We start from the raw sequence: 21,281 nt of genomic DNA on the forward strand, positions 1-21,281 counted from the left end.
AGTATGCATGTGGGCATACATATTATACTATTTACAACACTGACCATTTATTTATTTATTTTCTACAACAATCTAGTGCATTACATTAAATCATGACTACATTGTTATTCAGGGTAAATTATTCTCCTTATATATAATAGTAAAACATCTCTACTAATTTACCTATATAAATAGTATTGCCCTATAGTTGGTTATTTACCTACAGTTTATACACATTCTCATATTTCTTTTGGCAATTTACCTATGATATATGCAAATAATATTTTCATATTTCGTTGGTATTTTACCTATAATGCAAGTAGGTAAATTGTGTATGTGATACCAATTTACCTACATTTTTTATGTGAACCAAATATTCTACACTATATATGTAAATAATTTACCTATAGTTGGCTTTTTTTTCTTTTTCTTTATCCTAAAATTAATTTACTTGCAACTTTATCTCCATTAATTTATATACTTTTACTTTGACAACAATTTTTTTTATATATTTTTAAATTACAATAATTCACCTATATATAATATGGACTCATTGTAATGGTAAATTGGAATTCGAGTGTGCGAACTATAGGCTTTTCTCCGTTTTAAATGTGGTAAGGAAAGATTGAATCAACAAATCCGTAAATTTGTGACAATTCGAAATTGATTGTCAAATTGATACTATCACGGATCCAAACCAACAAATCCCTACATTTATATGTAAAATATTATTTTGGGTAAATTTTGTATAAAATCAATAAAAAGTTACAATATTAACAATAGATCAACAATATTTATATTAATTATAAATAGGTCAATCATGTATTATAATACTTAAATGCCTTTAAAATAAACAATAATTACAAAATCTGTCACTACAGCTGTCACCCACTTGAAATGACACTGTTTCTCATATATTAATATTTTGGAATATGTCAATATGAATTCAAACACTACAATGTAGTGTCTGTTTCTTGATTTTGTTTTTCACATTTGGATTCAGACGTTGCGTTGCAGTGTCCACTTCCTAGTTTTGTTTTTCCCATCATTCATCATGCGACTCTTGATTTTTTTACATTTGGATTCAAACACTACAGTGCAGTGTTTGTTTCTTGGTTCAATTTTTATATTATTTTTACATTTGGAGATAGATTCATTTCCTGACTCAGTTTTTTTTTTTTTTTTTTTTTTTTTTTTTGACGTTTTGATTAAGACACTGCAATGCGGTAACCTTTTTCTGAATTTGTTTTTTATGCGGTATCTGATTTGGGCTTCAATTAAAACATGTCGAAAACCAATTTGTCTTTCATTATCCATGGCTAATCCCATTGATCATTGTAAATGGAAAAGTGTGCAAATCCGAAAGGGAAGTCCTACTGCATTGTCACATTTGGATGTAAATGGAAAAGTGTGATTGTTTGTATGCTAACAAGCAACAAAGCGATAACTGTGTCCATATTCAAGTGTTACAAAAATCTAGTTACAAATAAACTAAAAATCAAAGTGAGTTGGGCATGCTTGAAAATGCAATCTCAGTTTCAAGCCCATCAAATTGGGCACCTCCCTAAATTCCTTTCAAATTTACTGTCAACGTCTGAAACATATAAAGCAGCACCAAAGTTTCCGTCAATTCGAAATGTGAGACCAATCCAATAATCCATACAACAAAAAGATGCATACCCAAATCAAAATCAATCAAAACACATTGGAAAATCATCGCAAACTAAACGGAAAACAAAACCCACCAGGAAGAAACTCACAGATTGAGCTATCAAAAAACGAAAACAAAACCGACCCAGATGAGAAAAACCGAACCTTTTCAACAGGAAGAGTAAAACAAGCCGTGTCAACAGCGGCCACAAGGAGGAGGAGGAGGAGAGCGATCCTGAGCGCGAAACCCCAAGTGAACGCCGTGGAAAACCTCCGACCCCAAGGCCTGCACTCCTCGTCGTCGTCGTTGTAAATAGGTTGCTTCAACGACAAGCGAGGCCTCAATCCCCAAGGGTTTGCCAGATTTGATTCGGCTCCAAAAGATGTGAGCTTCCTGCCTCTTTTTTTCTGGGTACCCACTGTTTTTGTTTCCTTGCGTTCTTATCTTATCTGCCCGATTAGATTGAGAAATCTTCCGAGATTAATTGGGAATTTCAGATGATTAGGAAGGCACGAAAGTCGTAGAAAAATTACTGATTAAGTAATTGTATAACTATTTATATGGGCTTGACACCATGTAACATTTCTTATTGACCTATATCTAATTAACAAAAATATTTCATTGATTAAGTTCAAAAATAAAATTGACCATTGATATATGATTCATTAGTAAAAATTTTATTGACCTTTTACTAAATTTCCTTATTATTTTTGTAAAATCATTAATTCTCCTTTACAATTTGCTTAGAATTAATTGTGTACATTAAACATTTAAATGAGGGTATGTTAGGCATCTGAAAAATTTTAAATGGGTATAGTTAAACATAATTAATGAATTTGCTTATTTAGAGTCTAGTCAATGAGTTTTATTCGAGCAAAAAACGTATTTTGGGTTTTATATGGAAAAAATTGAATTTCAAGGGTTAAAGTTATATTTTCAGTTTTTCTTCTAATCACAAAAACAAAATGTTCAAGTCCAAACATAAATCTCATTTAGACATATGAGCGGAGATGGATACCGTTTTTTAATTGGATTAGGAGATTGCATGCAGTCTAAGTTAGGAAAAATCATTCCTATTCAGTGTAGGATTAGTAAACATGAAACCAAAACCCTATATATATTCATTCACCACATCAACAATTTCACCCACCACAATCTTTGCATCCTAATATTTGGTTTGAGCTTGGAACTTCTCACGAATCACGATGAACCTACACCGCCAGAAGAACGCACAACGGCAGAAGGGTTCGGGTGCGTCGATCGTGACGAGAGCAAGAGAGAACTCGGGTGCGTCGATTGTGCCGAGAGCAAGAGAGAAACGTCCGCCGCTAAGAGAGAGAGGTATACCTTATGATCAGATTGATGTCTCAGACATTGATTTTTTCATTTACTTGGCTCCGAAACCGGAAGAGATTGAGCTTTCCTCTCACTTGAATCGGTTGTCTTGGTCGAAGGGGTCCGATCGAGAGGCGGCGCTGGCCTCGTTGATCAAGCGATTAATTAAAAAGGATTTCATGGATGATTATGACTATCTGGAAGGAAATTTAATAACTTTTACATTTTTTCTACAGAGATGCTTTAATTTCCAGAAAAAGGATTCGGCTTCCCTCTTAGAGAAGCAGCTTTCGCTTCATACCATAGGCTTGCTGGCCCTGATCGTCGAGGGCGAGGATAAAATGTCCGAAATCTACGGACAGTTGCTTCCCCTGATTTCCATGTCTCTGGAATCGGGACATGAACCGGCGGTGAAGCTGCTGCAATGCTTGGCTGTTGTGAGTTTCTTTGGTGCAACTAACTCGGAGGAGACTGAAACTGCAATGCAGGTTGTTTGGAATTTTATCAGTGCTCCGGAATCTGCGAAAGAGCTTTTGCCAGAGGTTCTGGTTGCCGGAATATATTCTTGGATGTTTCTTCTTACAAGCATGGAGGGATGGCGGCTCAGCTACAACTACTGGAATGGGGCGATTTCTTACTTCTGTAATCTGTTAGAGCACGGCGATAAATCAGTATGTGTGGCGGCTACTGAAGCTCTAGCTTTGATATTTGAGACTGGTAGTTTGGACAAGTTCTGGAGATCTGAAGAAAAGGTTCCGAGCACGATCAAGTATTCGGATTTGCAACAATTGCTGACAGGGAATGTTTTGACGAAACTCAAGTCTGTTTACCCAAACATGGGAGGTGATGTGAATGCTGCGAAGAAAGTCCGCCAAATTATGATTTATTTTCAGAATTTTTGCTGCCCGGGAGCATCGGTAGCGGTCAATGGGATTGATCTGAAGTTATCGTCATGGTACCAGATGATTCAGTGGCAGTTTTTGAAGGGTTTTATAGCTGACGGGTTTGAACTACACATGAAGGAAAATGAGAAGCTGTGGAGGGTGTTCAATTTTGATCCATACGAAGTCGCCGAGGTTGGTGAAGAATTGTATGCGTCTACTACTGATAAGAGCAGGACCCGTTTCTTTTTACCGAAAGAAAGAGATCCGTACTTGCTAACGAAGGAAGCTACAAAGAAGGAGAGGGTTTGGAGGAACTCTCATTTAGACAAGGCGAGAACGCAGTTGATGAACAAACAACGCCGTTTGTCGCAGGAACTGAACAGCTGGATCTAGTTCATGGCAGAGTTGTTAGCTTTAATTCTTGTTTGTTAGCATTTCAGAGATAATTTCTAGAGAAAGAATGTTAGCAGAGTCAATGTAAAAGTAGTTTAATTCAATAGTAATGCAAACATTTCTTTTTCTGACCATATGATTTATTCTCTCTAAAATTTGTGTAGCATAAGCAATAAATAGCAACATCGCTCTCGCTCTCTTATTGTGGTTTTCCAGCCAAAAACCGGCTAAACAAATCAAACGCCTCTCGTGGTTTGTACTCTGGAACTGTATGTCCAGACCCCTGCACCAATACATTAAAACGAATGTATTAAAATCGCAACTGAATCCAATCAAAAGGACCAGCTAGTACAGTTTCAGTATAGCCTATCGTAGAAAGAAAAACATTTTCGTGCGCTGACCTTTACAGTTAGAAAGGTGAGGTTATTCTCGTAACCCTGTGTGTACCTGCGGCCATTTACATTCCATTATTCACTACACCAGTACCATATTTCACAATGTTTGATGTCGGAAATATGTAATAGTATTTACCCAGCAACTTGTCCGTTCGAAGTCCATGGCCTCCATTCATCCACAATCTTATAACCAAGTGATCTAGTCCATGCTTCACTCCCAGTGAAAGGAACACACATATCATGATCACCGCTGCCACAAAAAATCGAACAGGAATGCATATCAGTTATAACATTCAATTTTCATTTACTTCTCCCATTTTAGCGCAATCAAAGCGAACATTGTAGCGAAGGTGAAAAGAAAGCTTTAGAGAATTTTCGACAGGCATGACTTTAATAGATGACATTGTAATTGGAGATTACCTATATATAAGTGCCCGATAACCCTTTGCAGTGAGGTTCTTGTGGTACTTGATCATACTTCCAGAATCATGATAAAATTCAATTCTGCTTGTGCATAATTCCCATGAAAAATCCTACATAGTGCAAAAAGGATTTCAAAAAGCTACAATGCTTCTCGGAGCCAGCAGGACTAGACATTGACAAACTTTCGTTTCTGGTTTAAAACATTAACTTTGATAAACCTTACCGTTTCTGCATGGATTGCCTTCCTAACAGTTTCGTTGTTCAACCATTCAGTAGCAACCTCATCATTCTGCAGGAGACATATCAAATCTAAGGCTTCTTGTACACGAGAATAATATTCTAGTATCGAAGTTGAACAATCTTTCTTTTAGCCTTTTCGGGGAAGTATACTTACTATCGAATCAAGAAATTAATGGCTGACAATGGGAAAGGGGATCAAAAGATGAAAATTGTAACAGACTAAGCAACTTACAATACACGGAACACTTTCACTATCCATCAGCTCCGGCCAAGTTGGAACAATACCATCCCTCACAGGAGCTCTAAGAGGCCAGGCACGACCAAACATTCTTTTTCTGACAGCAAGTGGCCTTTCAGTCTCACCCAACCGTCGAAAGCTAGATGACATTGTAATTGCAGATTTACCTATGTATAAGTGCCCGATAACCCTTTGCAGTGAGGTTCTTGTGGTACTTGATCATACTTCCAGAATCATGATAAAATTCGATTCTGCTTGTGCATAATTCCCATGAAAAATCCTACATAGTGCAAAAAGGATTTCAAAAAGCTACAATGCTTCTGCAGTCGCATCCCCTTGATGGGAGATTTTAAATGCTTCTGGTTGCTTAACTGTGTGTACACCAGCAATGCCTCGGGAGATGATGATAAGGAACACTTAATCGTATCTTGATGCATATGTTGCTCTGCACAATTGAATGGTTGGGGCAGAGTTTCTTCTAGAATTTCATAACCCTGAAAGCATAAAACCCATTTTCAAACCGCATGTTATTCGAAAATTAGTTCAAGAAAAACAATGTTGAACCAATAAAACATATCTTGAATTGCTAAGTAGCTTGTTAGAAAAGAGTGTAACAAGGAATAAGCTCAAACTTTTGAAACCAGTCAAACAAACAAAAATCTCAGAGATTGCTCAGAACATCCAATGTAAAAATGGATTCCATTAACCTCAAATCTTACTAAAAGATTCAATAACATAGAATACCTAAGAAATTAAACCATGTTAGTTGTGTACCACTGAAAATGAGTAGATCTATACCTCAAGATGGGATTTTGAAATCTCTCCAAGCCGATGGTGGAAGGCTCTCCTTAAATGCATATGCCCACCAACTTCATATTTCAACTTGTCGTCATTCTCTACTGCATCAACTTTCATGGTGACACGAAGATCCGGCTTCATATTATTGGTTATCCCATCCTTAACAAGCACTTTCGTAATCTCAACAACCTTAGGTAAAACAAACTTCAACTAAGCCAAGTGACTAATTCTAAACCTCCTAAAAAACCAGATGAAGAAATAAAATCAATCACTTTTTATGCCTAATTTATTTCTTCAGCAACCAACCAAACCAAATAACAAATTAAAAAGAAACCTTTCTCAATACCTATCAGTTAAACACTTGATTTTTGGGCAAAGATTGGTAAAACTTGGCATCAAACCCCTCAACTGCAACAATCGAATCGAAGCATCCAAGCAATAGAAAAACTCACTCAAAATCTCATACCTACAACAACAACGAAAAAAAACCCACACAAAAAAGAAATCAATCAAAATCCACCAAAAATGTTAGGAACAAAATACGAAAACATAATAAAGAACCGAAATTCACGAAACCTTACTTTTCCAATAGCTTCTCAGAGGCTCCACATGGGTCTCAATTGGGTTTTCCCCAGACCAAGAATCGATCTTTCATCTCGCAAATTGGATCTGAGCCGCTGGTTGCTTTGGGGGTCTGTTCCCATAAGAACTTATGACGGAACTGTTTTGGCTTCTCAGGGGTTATGGAGCTTATTGAGTCAATTTCTGCAACTCGGAGCTTTGGGTTTAAATGGGGTTTCTCCAATTTGAAGGTTAGAGAGAAACAGGGTTAAGCAATCATTTGGGTTTTGGAGGAACTCATTGCGAAGAAGGAGAAAGAGCTTTGGAATTTGGAGTCAATAAAAAAGTTGCCAATTTTGAAGGTGAGAGAGAGAGCAGTGGCTAAATGACCAATTTGGGGCTTTTGGGTATTTTAATAGGGTTCTCTGGTCAAACGGGAAAATTTTCCCGTTGCTTCTCGCGAAATAGATCCGTTGGGCAAATATGTTATCTTCCATATCAAGAGAGCACTGTTATTTGGGATATTGCTAGAGACACCAAATTTTTAAACTAAATTTTGCAAAATAAATGACGTGGATGTTGAGCGTAAGTGGCCATTTACCACAGTGGTGGAAAACCCTTGTAGACGGTGTGGGTTCAAACCCTGTCAGTAGCTAATATAACATTTACTCTAACAAATTCTATCGTTTGACAAAAAAAAAAGACGTGGATGTTCATGATTGGATTATGATTAAGTGTTGATTAGCGTGCTTGTTTCTTATTAATAACATATCATTTGGTTTGCACACCAAATTTTGTTAAGAATTACAATTTATTGGGTAAAAACCTTCCTCCGTCTCCCTTCTTTTTATTTTTCCAAGTCCATGGAGTATCCAATTTTCTTGCTCAATTCTGTCTCTTAATTAAATGCTTAATTCTAGCTACCTTTCTGTGTTAAGAACATAGATGTAGAATGCCATGAGAACGCGTAATGACAAGTTTCATCAAAACGACTACTACAAATTTCTTGGGTGGGATATGAGAATGCTCAAACCCTACAAATGAAAAAACCAAAAATGAAAGAAAATAAAATGCATCTATTTGGCTTTTTGTTTCTTTTATATGATTTGGAGGGCACATTGGTCTTTTAAGCGAGTTTTTGGCTTTTGTTATAAAAATTTTATAAAAACTGACAATTATAAAATTAAAGATCAAATTTTGAATATAAATGATAAATTCTTTAGATTTGTATTATTTTTTGAAGCGTGATTAATGTTGAGGTTTGATGATATTTTACTGTAGATTTTGAGTCCACTTGATTAGTGTCATTAGTAGCAAAATATTGTTCATTAATGACCAAATTCATATTTGTACTTCTACTAGTTTACCCAACCTTGTTAAGGTTTCATGTGAGACCATGGATGGTAATTTATATGCAAAGACTACTAAGATGACGGTTTTGTTCTTAAATTTCACGTTTCGTAAATGGATAAACTTCCATGTTAATCTAAGTATAATTTCGGATTATTTCAAAAAAAAAATTCAGATACTTTTTTTCATTTTGTATAAAATATCTTCTTCAACAAAATAAAAAGTATTGTTCAAAATCAAATCTAGCAAACACACAAAAATCGACATCTAGTTTGTTGGGCCGGTCATGACATGATTGAGATAAAGTCCAACACAATTTATCTTCTAGAAGTCCTTTTATTTCTTACAAAAGAGCATTTATCTCTACATTAAAAGATTATTCCTTTTTAACATCAAAAGTGATCACTTTTGTTTTCGAAGTCCCGACTTTGGAAGGAAATATGTTTTTCAAATCACAAAAACAAGTGTTCGAGTCCAAACATAAATCCCATTTAGACATGTGAGCGCAGATGGATATCGTTTTTTAATTGGATTAGAGTTTGAGCACGTTGACCACAACAAGAGATTGTATGCAGTTAGGGAATGTAATTCCTATTTAGTGCAGGATTAGAAAACATGAAACCAAAACTCTCTCTATATATATATATATATATATACATTCACCACATCAACAATCCCACCTACCACAATCTTTGCATCCTAATATTTGCTTTGGAGCTTGCAATTTCTCACGAATCATGATGAACAATTCCAATTTAGCTTGAAATTTCTCACCACATCAACCAAAACCCTATATATATTCATTCAACACATCAACAATTCCAAATTAGCTTGTGCACAAGCTCTTCTTTTGTGATGGCAGAACATTTGACAGACTGAAATACGAAATGAATCATGTTGACGAGCTTAGGTAGGTCGGAAATCCTCTATTGATCCCTATTTGCATGTGAGATGCTGGAATTTGCTCCTCCATTGCCATCCTCTCCTCATCTTTGAGCTGTAGAAAGATGAATGGAAGTCCAAGTAGATGCAAGGAAATGCTACATAAGGCACACCACAATGATTGATACTGCAATTGATTTTCAACAATGTAAAAGTTTCAACTTAAAATGGTTCCAAAAACTTTCATAACCTCAAGGGCAACTAAATACATCTATGTTGAACAAATATGATTCTTCTTCAAACTCAAACAAACAAAATACATATGGTTGATATCCAAGGGCGCCATACAACCTTCTTTCTGCTGGATAGTATGGAATGTGGAAAAAAGGGTTGCACAAAAACAATGTTGTGGGCTGGATGAACTTAGTGATATTACAGTACACCACTTAAGCTGAAGTCAATTTCAGAAAGCTTTCGCAGAAGAAGTAGACGAAATATTGTCATTAAGTAAATAAAATTTGGCGTTTTGTTTCTTTTATTTGAGTTGGAGGGCACATTGGTCTTTTAAGCAAGTTTTTGGCTTTTGTTATAAAAAATTTATAAAAACTGACAACTATAAATTTAAAGGTTAAATTTTGAATATAAACGATAAATTTTTCAGCCGAGGACTATATTTGTACTATTTTTGGAAGCATGATTAATGTTGAGATTTTATGATATATTACTGTAGATTTCGAGTACACTTGATTAGTGTCATTAGTAGCAAAATATTGTTTTTCGATGACCAAATTCATATTTGTACTTCTACTAGTTTACCGAACCTTGTTAATGCTTGATGTGAGACCATGGATGGTAATTTATATGCGAAGACTACCAAGATGATGGTTTTGTTCTTAAATTTCACGTTTGGTAAATGGATAAACTTTCATGTTAATCTAAGTATAATTCCAGATTATTTCAATATATATATATATATATCTTCTTCAACAAAATAAAAAGTATCATTCAAAATCAAATCTAGCAAAAACACAAAAATCAATATCTAGTTTGTTGGGCCTGTCATGACACGATTGAGATAAAGTCCAACTCAATTTATCTTCTAGAAGTCCTTTTATTTCTTACAAAAGAGCATTTATATTAGACTTGGCAGTTTCTGACACGACACGAAAACGACACGAAAATAACGGGTTTCGGGTCAATACGATAACTTATCGGGTCATTAACGGGTTCTTAACAGGTATACACGTGGGTGACCCGTTTCGACCCGTTAAGAAAAAAATTAATTTGATAATTTTAAAGTTTAATTACTAAAAGATTTATTATAAAATACAATAGCCATATTAATATATACAATATATTCTATATTAAATATATAGTTTTGTTTTATTATTCTATATAAGTTATAAAAAAAGTTTTAGTCATTATTTATTTTTAGGGGCTTTTAGATCTAGGTCCAAAAATATAGATGATTTTTAGGAGTGAGTCCAGTTATATAATTACATGTTTTTATTTCTTTTATACTCATTTTATATTTTTTTTAAATATTAAAAATCAATTAAAATCTTCTAATATGAAGCATTTTTCAACTCCAAAAAATCTAATTAATATCTTATAACAGAAAAAACTAATATACTAACATAAATTATCTACAAAACATTCTACCTTAACTCAAACAACAAATATATGAATATATATTATACCTGTAAGTGAGATATGAAACCTAACTAAAAAGTAGGAAAAACATAATATACCTACAAGCGAAGCAAGACACATTAATTTGTAATACGTTAATTATAAAGAAAAAATTGTCATATAGATACATAAAAATAATTAACCTGTGATATAGGTTGATTATAAAAATTAAAAATAAAATCTATAAATGAGGTTTAAAGAGGGAGGAAGAACAAGAAATAACAAAATAATAATAATAATAATAATAATAATCAAAGAGATAATTAGGAAGAAATTTGATTTTTATAATAAATCTTATTATTGAATAGATAATTATTGATAATTAAATAATTAAATTTAAAGAATTGGACTTATTTTAATAAATTGGACTATTCCTACTATTGGCTAAAAAGATTGGACTTATATCAAGTTTCCCCTTATTTTTATTATGAGAGTTCTTTATTATCATTACTAATTTACTAGGATAATAAATTTTAGTTAACAGTTAACATGTTCTTGTCCAAAATTAAAATAAACTAGTATAGTATTTGTATAGGCAATAACTAAGAAGACATACATACAATACAAGTATGAAAAATGTGAAAGAATATATAAACACTTGCGATTCATCATTATTCCTCTACGAGTAGATAATGGTTATACTTTATCGTTTAGATTTTTAAAATCCTCCCAAACCCTCATGAATAATGTTTTTTATTTGAAGGCAAAATTAATAAAATTAATAATAATTATTGTAGAAGTCTAAAAAATGTAAAAAAAATATCCAATCACTCATAATGACAAGCTTTACAACTTTCATGAAGGGGTCAGCTTCGAAATCCAACAGTGTAATCCATAAACCTTCAATTTATATTTAACTGTCGATTATCATTTACGCTTTATTCTTGTTACTGAATTTCATTTTTTAAATTTTCTTTTTTTAAAACATGATCATCTGGTGGATGTGAGAAGATGAACGGTTCAGATCTTTGATATCACGTTTTGATATTTACGGTTAATTGAAATATGAGTCGATGTCATATAGTTTGTATAAACTTTATAAACATCAAGCAATATTTTCACTAATCGTAAAACTTTGAACATAATATCAACAATCCAAACCGTTCATCTTCTTGCATCCTCTAATAGATCATGTTTTCAAAAAAGAAAATCTGAAAAAACAAAATTTGATGAGAAAAATAAAGCGTAAATGTAAACAATAATCAACGGTTAAATTTTGATCTACGATTTATATGATTATAGTGGCGAATTTCGAAGTTAAGTTCTTCACGAAAGTTGTAAAGCTTGTTATTACGAGCTTTATATATTTTTTTCTATATTTTTTATACTTCTACATTAATTAAAAAACTATTAAAGACTTTACTTAAATAACAGCCGTTAGATCAATGAGATTAAATCTGTACCGTTGGATTCTATTTCAATTATATTATTACAATTTTTTTGGACAAAAAAACCCCTCATATTTTCCATTGTTTTCCATATGAGTCCTGATTGATTTGATCAAAACAAAAAAACCCCACTGCCTAGCCCTAAATTCTTTCTGTCTATTCTCTCCCCACTCCCGGCCGTAACCCTCTCTCCCAACCCGTCTGAGGCGTCGTTTGTTCTTCCTAGCCCCTCTCTCCCGCCGTCTTTCTTCCAAAATTCCGACAGCCATGATCTTCTCGTCTTCCATTCTACGACATCTTCCTATGTAAGTATTTCTCCCTCTCCAACCTTTCTCTCTTTTCACTCTTTCTACACTCATATTTCCCATTTCTGACCACGAACGATTGACACAGCTTCTTGCGTTGGATTCCTCTCTTCCTCTTGTTGATCTCTTCAGTGTTACATTGTCCAGGTAAGAAATTCGATGTCATCATCTATTGTTGTTTTTTTTTATGAATCGGGATTGGACACCCAATTTTTCCCTCACTTTGAACACCCAGTTTTAATATGCGTTCATGTCCGATTACACTTGGTACAATTTTGATTGTTTTGTTTTCAATTGTGCATTAAACATCTAAAACCTAAAACTTGGATAACACTCACCCATGTTACAACTCCCATTCGACACTTTTGCTGATCTGTGTATCTCAATTTTTTTTTTTAAATTGATGCTTTAATGACTTTACGAAAAATAATTTTATGCTTGAAAATTTGGAATGAGTTGTTTTTTATGAGTATTAGCAGTGATTTTCACATGCACTTTGTTTTCTCCTTTTATACTCATTTTTAGGCTTCTTGATATCTAAATGCTAGAGAATACAAGCGAGTGCAAAGAAGAAAATAAAAGTTCGAAAATCTCTTTTTATTTGTATATGTATTGAGCTAATTGTGAGTAAGGATAACAATATTTGAATGAAATCTGGTGTGTGTGTGTGTGTGTGTGTGTGTGTGTGTGTGTGTGTGTGCGCTGTCTGTGTGTGCGATGTGTGTCTGTGCTCTCTGTGTGTGTGTGTATGTGCTCTGTGTGTGTGTTGTGTGTGTTGTGTGTGTCTGTGTCTATTCTTCCACAACCTTTTGAAACACGTTTTTATATGAATTAGTTTTTTTTTCATATCTAGCTAACATCTAAACTATTAGATCATGCTGTGTGTGTGTGTCTATGTGTGTGTGTGTGTACTGCAAGTCTGCAACCCAGTGTGTGTGCTATTAGTGCTTGACAGACCTGCAGTCATGCATAAAACCAAGGCAAAGAAGCCGTGTTCTCTCATCGGATTCTACATTATCAAGTCTCTGTGTGTGTGTGTGTGTGTGTGTGTGTGTGTGTGTGTGTGTGTTGTGTGTGTGTGTGTGTGTTGTGTGTGTGTGCGCTGTGTGTGTGTGTGTATGTGCTCTGTGTGTGTGTTGTGTGTGTCTGTGTCTATTCTTCCACAACCTTTTGAAACACTCTTTTATATGAATTAGTTTTTTTTTCATATCTAGCTAACATCTAAACTACTAGATCATGCTGTGTGTGTGTCTGTCTGTGTGTGTGTGTACTGCAAGTCTGCAACCCAGTGTGTGTGCTATTAGTGCTTGACAGACCCGCAGCCATGCATAAAACCAAGGCAAAGAAGCTGTGTTCTCTCATCGGATTCTACATTATCAAGTCTATATATTAATTTGCATCAACTATTTACTTTGGGAAATATTTTCGCCACTTTCTCTCCATGCATTCTTCTTGCTTTTTCCAGTCTTAGAACTGATAAAAAAGAGAAATAAATGCAGAATGAAAAGAACGAAGTGTGAAAATCACTACCTTTTCGTATATCATTTAAACGTCATTTTATATTTTCAATCTTGAACGGACCTACATGTTTTTGAGGTTGAACAATATATTAAAATAGTATTATTTTCTTGACAATTTCTTGTAGGTTCATATGTAAATTATATTCTTTACAGCTAGCTCACTGCTGTGTGTGTGTGTGCGCACTGTGTGTGTGTGTGTGTACTGCAAGTCTGCAGCTCATTGCTATGTGTGTGTGTGTGTGTGTGTGTGTGTGTGTGTACTGCAAGTCTGCAACCCACTAGTAATATCCTACTAGTTTAAAAAGCTATTAATTAATTTATACCCATTTTGATTCAGAAGCAATGGATGCTAGAGATTCAGATTCAGTAACCGATGAGGAGTCCGTAGAGATTATAATGGGAATGGAACGAGATCTTGGAAGCGAAAGTATAGACAATACAAATTCGAGTTCTACAAAGAAAAAGGCTAGAACAATCAATTTAGGTAAGCGAAAGCTTCGATCTCCTGTTTGGAACACTTTCACTAAATTGGATACTATTTTTTAAGATAGTAAAAGACGTGTTCAATGCAAAGCTTGTAAGAAGGTAATGATAGATGATAGTCATCATGGGACAGGAAATATGAAAAGACATTTGAATACATGCCCTGCAAAAAATAATGTTGAATTGTTTATGTCGGCATCTGAATTGTGTTCCCAAAAGTTTGATCCTTTAGTATTTCGTGGCTTATTAGTAGAGGCAATCATCAAGCATAATCTTCCTTTTAATTTTGTTGAACATGAGGGAATCAAGGCTTTGTTTGCATATGTATGTCCTGATATTAAGCTACCATGTCGAAATACTATCAAAGCTTGTGTGTTGAGGATGTTCAAAACTGAAAAACAAGCATTGCATAATTTATTAGGCTCGGTTGAAGGTAGAATTTGTTTGACATCAGACTTATGGTCATCTCAGTGCACTGATGGGTATCTTGCACTTACTGCTCACTTTGTAGACAAGGATTGGAAATTGAATAAAAGAATTATAAGTTTTTGTCACATGCCTCCTCCGCATACTGGTATTGCATTATGTGAGAAAATAAGTGCGTTCGTAACTGAGTGGGGGATTGAGAAGAAGTTATTTTCTATTACTTTGGATAATGCTCCTTCAAATATTTGTTTTGTTAACATTTTGAGGAATCAATTAAATATTAGAGGTCTTCTCTTGATGAATGGTGACTTCTTTCATGTGCGTTGTTGTGCTCATATTTTGAATTTGATAGTCCAAGATGGACTTAAAGAAATTGATTCTTCGGTGGTAAAAATTTGTGAATGCATCAAGTATGTAAAGGGTTCTGAGGCTAGGACACTAAAGTTTCAAGAATGTGTTAAGCAAGTAGGGATATTGGATTGTAAAAGAGGTTTGAGACAAAATGTCCCTACTAGATGTAACTCAACCTATCTTATGCTAGATAGTGCCATTTTCTATCGATATGCTTTTATTAATTTAGGGTTGAGTGATTCAAATTTTGAAAGTTGTCCTTTTTCTGAAGAGTGGGATAAAGTGGTGAAGATTTCGAAGTTTTTGGAGTACTTTTATGATGTTACATGCTTATTCTCTGGGACAAAGTACCCCACATCAAATTTATTCTTCCCTAAAGTGTTCATAATTTAGCTTCAAATTAAGGCAACCATTGATGATTGTGATAGTTTCATGAATAAGATGGGGGATTATATGCACATGAAGTTTCAGAAGTATTGGTCAGACTACAGTTTGATTATGTCAATTGCAATCATCTTGGATCCTCGTTATAAGCTACATTTTGTGGATTGGGCTTACACAAAGCTTCATGGCGTGAATTCTATGGAATATAAAAATGTTCATGGCACATTGATTGCTCTCTTTAATGTGTACTCGGAAATATCTACTCATCTTTATTATTCAAATATTCCAATGAACTCAATGCCTAATCATCAAACAGAAGGTGGAGAAGGATATGCTCTCTTTGAGGTAACGTAAAGTTTGTATTTTCCTTTTTATACATAGTACTTTAAAATTATTAATATCATATTTGAAATTGGGTTATGCATAATTTTTATGATGTTTCTGTTTTTTTTTTTAATTTTTATGATGTAGGATTGTGATAATAATTACAATGGTACAAACTCAGTTGAAAAAGGTGAATTACAAAAGTATTTGGATGATAAAAGACTAGATAGAAGACAAGATATAGATGTTCTTTCTTGGTGGCAAATGGAGCGTTTTCATTATCCAATACTTTCTCAGTTAGCACGAGATGTGCTAACAATTCTTATTTCAACTGTTGCTTTAGAATCTGCTTTTAGTATTGGGGGTAAAGTGCTAGATCAATATCGTACTTTATTGTTGCCAGACACGGTTCAAGCTTTGCTGTGTACACGAGATTGACTTTTTGGAAAAGGAGGTAGTATATAGTTTTTATCTTTTCATAATTATTTTTAGTACCCATAATTTGAATGGTTTACATACAATGTTTGATTTTTCTATGTTTAGTTTATGCGGAAGAGAGTGCTAATGTGGAAAGCCTCAATGAAAACATCTTCAATATAACTCTTGAAGATTGAAGGGTTTTCCCATGGTGATTGAGGAAAATTGAAGGGTTTGATTGGAAGAAAATGTGCAAGATGTTCTAATGTTCCAATGTCCTTAATTTTGCAAATCTTTTGAACATTTGATATTTTGTAATGTTCTAATGTTTTTTTTATTATGCTCTTATTTTGGATATGTAAATATATACTTAAAATGAAAATTGTGTTTTTATGTTTTGGTTTTGGATGTGACAATATGGTATGTATTATCTATCGTTATAGACGTTACCAACAAATAATATGACTATTTGGAAGCAGGGGTATGGGTGTGAATTAAATTGGTGTACACATATTGGCTCTAGCAGACTCTAGAAAGTCTAGGTTATGTCCATTGTGTATGGCATCACACTCACAATAAGGTGGGCAATGGGATCCCTTGCATAATCATATAGTCTCATATGATCTCCTTTATTGTCAGTGCCTATAGGCATGGCAATCGTATATATATCCTCTTGTCAATGGCACCAATCAAATAACTGGGCCACATGCATTCCTTTGACAGTAGATAATTTATGCTCTTATTTTTATTGTCGCGCCTTTTTTCTTTCATTCACTTATTGCTTCCTAAACCCTTTTTTTCCGCACAAAGCTTCCTCACCATCATTGCTATGGTGCTTTGGTAATTCTGATGGCACATAGCAAGAGTAGTCTTCGTCGTGGCCTGCAATACCATTCTTGCACGGTTAGAAGATTGATTTGTGTTTTGGTTCTAATCAAGCAATTGTGGGTTCAACCTTTTTTTCACTCAAAAAAAGTATTATGTTTTTTATTTAATTATTTATTGGTTTAAATTATATTTTCCTTAACGGGTAACGGGTCGGGTCATATTACCCGTTAATATTATCGGGTCGATTTCGGGTCGGGTCATTTTACTCGTTTATTTTAATAGGTGTTACACGACACGACCCGTTAAGATATCGGGTATGACATGAAAACGACACGAACACGGGAAACACGACACGAATGCCAAGTCTAATTTATATCTGCATTCAAAGATTATTCTTTTTTAACATCAAAAGTGGGCACTTTTGTTTTCGAAGTCCCGACTTTGCGATGAAATTTGTTTTTTGAATCACAAAAACAAGTGTTTGAGTCCAAACATAAATCCCATTTAGACATGTGAGCAGAGATGGATATCGTTTTTTAATTGGATTAGAGTTAGAGGACGTTGACCGTAACAGGAGATCACATGCAGTTAAGAAACATAATTCCTATTCAGTGCAAGATTAGTGAACATGAAACCAGAACCCTATATATATTCATTCACCACATCAACAATCCCACCCACCACAATCTTTGCATCCTAATATTTGCTTTGGAGCTTGGAACTTCTTACAAATCACGATGAACATACACCGCTAGAATAACGCACAACGCCAAAAGGGTTCGGGTGCATCAATCTTGAAGAGAGAAACAGAGAAACATCTGCCGCCAAAAGGGAATTTGGGTGCATCGATCGTGCCAATACAAGAGAGAAATGTCTGCCCCCAAGAGAGAAAGGTATACCTTATTTGACACGCCCGACCCTAATATTCACCAAACACCAGGGTAGGCACGTGCTGGCTGACACCGAAAGGTGACGAAGCCATACTAGGATGCATGAGAACTAAGAACAATTAACTGACATAAATAAAACTTGTAAATTTAATTATAATGAATATGCAATTGTGGATCATGTTAAGAGCATACAACTAATCTGAGATACTAAAAAGGAATAATATAAAATTGAATGAACAAATGGATGGGTCCTACATTGCGAGGACTCGAAGATGCCGATGCGAGAGTGCCTTTACACCAGGATTGTACGCCTCGATTCTAAGTCTTGAGAGGGCACAATACAAAATATGAGAGGACCAAATTGATATATAAGTAATACGAAAACAAATAATCTTTAACCGTACTAACCCCCAGGTTTAGAAAACTCGTATAGCATAATAAGTAATAGGTTTTCTAAAAACCCTAGCATGCCATAAAACCTTTCATAAACATATATTGTATATAGGGTGCTTAGTAGTAGTAGTACAAGGCACACACACACACACACACACACATCTTCATTAGGCCGAAGCCACCAACCTACGCCCGGTTGAAACTTACACACACACACACACACACACACACACATATCTTCATTCGGCCGAAGCCACCAACCTACACCCGGTCAAAGTCGATATAAGTATCTTCCTATGCCTGGCCGAAGCCAATATAAATATCATTCGCCCATAGGCAAGATTGTTCGCCCGTAGGCAATATCATTCGCACATAGGCAGAACCGTTCATGCGTAGGCAGTATCATTCGTCCGTAGGCAATATCATTCTCTCGTAGACAGATCGTATGAATAACCACTAAGTAAACACATAAAAACATTAACATAATATTTCTAATATATATATATATGTCTCTTTTTCAAATAGGAGCTCAGTAACTAAAATATCATATCGTAAAACCACGTTCATAAGTAGGTATATAGTCATCAATCATATATACCACAAAGAATGTAAAGTCGATAAAGCATGATAATTCATAAAGCGTGAAACCAATTTATTCATAAAAATTTCATAAAACGTAGACATAAAATCATGTTTTTCATGCATGCATTTCTAATAGTAAAATCATGCATTTTAGAAGGGGTCCACTCATAGATACTTCACCGTCAAAAAGCCATGCAAACTAAAGAGGACGTAAACGCCATAAACAATTGCACCTAAGCACATAAAGGTACCAATTAATAAAACTATACTAAAATAGTTGAATTTCAGGAAACGGATGTCATAAACGGATTCAGGACATCAAAAAACAAAAGGGGGACCTTGGGTACCCCTACGCGCCGCCACGAGGCGGCGGCCAGGACGGCCATGCACTGCCATATGCCAATTTAAGTCGTCGAAAAGTTGGCCGCAAAAGGAAAACGCCCACGCGCCGACTGGAATCTTGGTTGGGCCAGTTCACATTTGGGTTTGGGCCAAAGGCTTGGGTTGCGCCAAGTCATAAGAACTGGGCTTGGGTTCTAGTTTATTGGAATGGGCCCATGTTAAAGAGTTGGACTTAGGCTGGTTTTAGGCTTGGTTACAGAGGCCTAAGGTTTGGGCCGAATTAAGGGATTGGGCTGGGTTTTGTGGGTAGGGTTTGACCCATTTTCAGGCCGGGTTAACCGATTTCAATGGAGAAGAAAGTCGAAGCTTTCCTAAGCTCCGGTCAACCTCAATTCTCAACCATAACCTACAATCTACCTACCAAAATAAAGACAAACAAGTGTAGATTAGGATGGTACCTTTGGTTTCCTCGGTTATGGCCCGAGGTGGCTGGAAAATGGCTCGAAAGCTGTCGAACTCGCCGAAAAACTGGAAATGAGAAGAACACATATGAATAGGGTTAAAACTTTCAATTTTTTCAGCTCAAGAATAACCTGGGTTCCCAGAAACTCTCATTAGAGACAAAGATACAACCTAAACTCAAAGAACTCGCATCGGTTTGTCGAGTTTTCGAGTTAAGTCGTTGGAGCAAATGGTGGTTCCGTCGTATATGCCCAGTTCCAGAGTTAACAGGGACGAAAGGGGAAATGAAGTGATGATCTTGCTATGATGGTGGTGACTGTCTATGTGTGTGTTGGTTCTCGGAGGCAATTGTAGAGAGATGATAGAGGGTTTCCCGGGGAGAGAAGGGAGATAGAGAGAGATTCGAGAGTTGTAACAGGGAGGAGGAAGAGAGAAGTTCAAGTGGGCAGGGGGACAAAAAGGAAAATGGGCCCCACTTGGCACACCGTTTAAGACCTAAATAATAGCCATTTCAAAATATCTAGCCCAATCCCATAAAATTACCAAAATACCCTTCTGATAAAAAAATTTGTAAAATTATTCGGGATGGGTTGTTACATTATTCAAAGAAGAAGAGAATTGAAAGAAACACTGGTAGAAGATGAGATGTTATTGTTGGTTGTTGTTCTACTAGCACTTCAAATGATGATGCAGCAATACTAGCTTCCTCAACCAAGCAAATTATATTGAGATTTGACTCTGGAATTGAAACATTTCGACCTTGGAAAGTTGGTAGAGAAAAAGTGTCGTCGAAAAGATTGAGGAAGATAAGTTGTTATTACTGGTAGCTGCTCTATTGGTGCTTCAAATGATGTCTCAGTGGGCAATGACGGATCAGGAATTTCACTTATATTTGAATTCAAATCCTCTTTTGATTGTTCAGATGGAGTTGAATGTGTTTCATCTGTAGTTGCATCGCCTTGAAGGGAGGTTTTAAATGCTTCTGGTTGCTCAACTGTGTGTACACTAGTCAATGAATTGGGAGATGATAATTAGGAACACTTAATCGTATCTAGATGCATATATTGCTCTGCACAATTGAATGGTTGGGGTAGAGTTTCTTCTAGAATTTCATAACCCTGAAAGCACAAAACCCATATTCAGACTGCATGTTTTTCAAAAATTAGTTCAAGAAAAACAATGTTAAACCGATAAAACATAATCTTGAACTACTAAGTAGCTTGTTAGAAAAAGTGTAACGAGGAATAAGCTCAAACTTTTAAATCCAGTCAAACAAACGAAAATGTCAGAGATTGCTCAGAACATTAAATGTAAAAATAGATTCCATTAATCTCAAATCTTACTAGAAGATTTAATAACATAGAA

At 35.1% G+C, this 21,281-nt stretch overlaps 3 protein-coding genes across 7 annotated transcripts in view; 1 reads left to right on the top strand and 2 right to left on the bottom strand.

Moving 5' to 3' along the window:
• LOC126586466 (uncharacterized) overlaps positions 1 to 4,376 on the top strand; it is a 31,625-nt gene extending 27,249 nt beyond the window's left edge. Inside the window, exons 2-4 of one of the 4 annotated variants that reach the window (XM_050251315.1) lie at positions 1,589 to 2,014; positions 2,854 to 2,971; positions 3,202 to 4,376. In XM_050251315.1, the coding sequence (XP_050107272.1) occupies positions 3,307 to 4,242 (936 nt within the window). In that variant the 5' untranslated portion in view covers positions 1,589 to 2,014; positions 2,854 to 2,971; positions 3,202 to 3,306 and the 3' untranslated portion in view covers positions 4,243 to 4,376. The other 3 variants (XM_050251313.1, XM_050251314.1, XM_050251312.1) reach the window with 3 other exon arrangements.
• The window catches only part of LOC126586462 (serine carboxypeptidase-like 20), a 62,267-nt gene that overhangs the window by 24,280 nt on the left and 16,706 nt on the right, over positions 1 to 21,281 (bottom strand). The window contains exon 15 of one of the 2 annotated variants that reach the window (XM_050251304.1): positions 4,313 to 4,432. The exons of the other annotated variant lie outside the window; for it this stretch is intronic. The gene's annotated coding sequence lies outside the window, so the exon portion shown is untranslated. Of the gene's footprint in view, positions 1 to 4,312; positions 4,433 to 21,281 lie in introns of those variants that run through there. 2 annotated transcript variants of the gene reach the window in all.
• Positions 4,313 to 5,678, bottom strand: LOC126586478 (serine carboxypeptidase-like 20). The gene is made up of 6 exons (XM_050251332.1): positions 5,533 to 5,678; positions 5,284 to 5,349; positions 5,058 to 5,170; positions 4,774 to 4,887; positions 4,644 to 4,689; positions 4,313 to 4,525 (listed from the first exon to the last, which is right to left on the bottom strand). The coding sequence occupies exons 1-6, from the start codon at positions 5,626 to 5,628 to the stop codon at positions 4,442 to 4,444; spliced, it is 519 nt and encodes a 172-aa protein (XP_050107289.1). The 5' UTR covers positions 5,629 to 5,678; the 3' UTR covers positions 4,313 to 4,441.

The sequence above is a fragment of the Malus sylvestris genome, chromosome 10 (assembly GCF_916048215.2).
Source record: "Malus sylvestris chromosome 10, drMalSylv7.2, whole genome shotgun sequence".
Classification (NCBI taxonomy): Eukaryota; Viridiplantae; Streptophyta; class Magnoliopsida; order Rosales; family Rosaceae; genus Malus; species Malus sylvestris.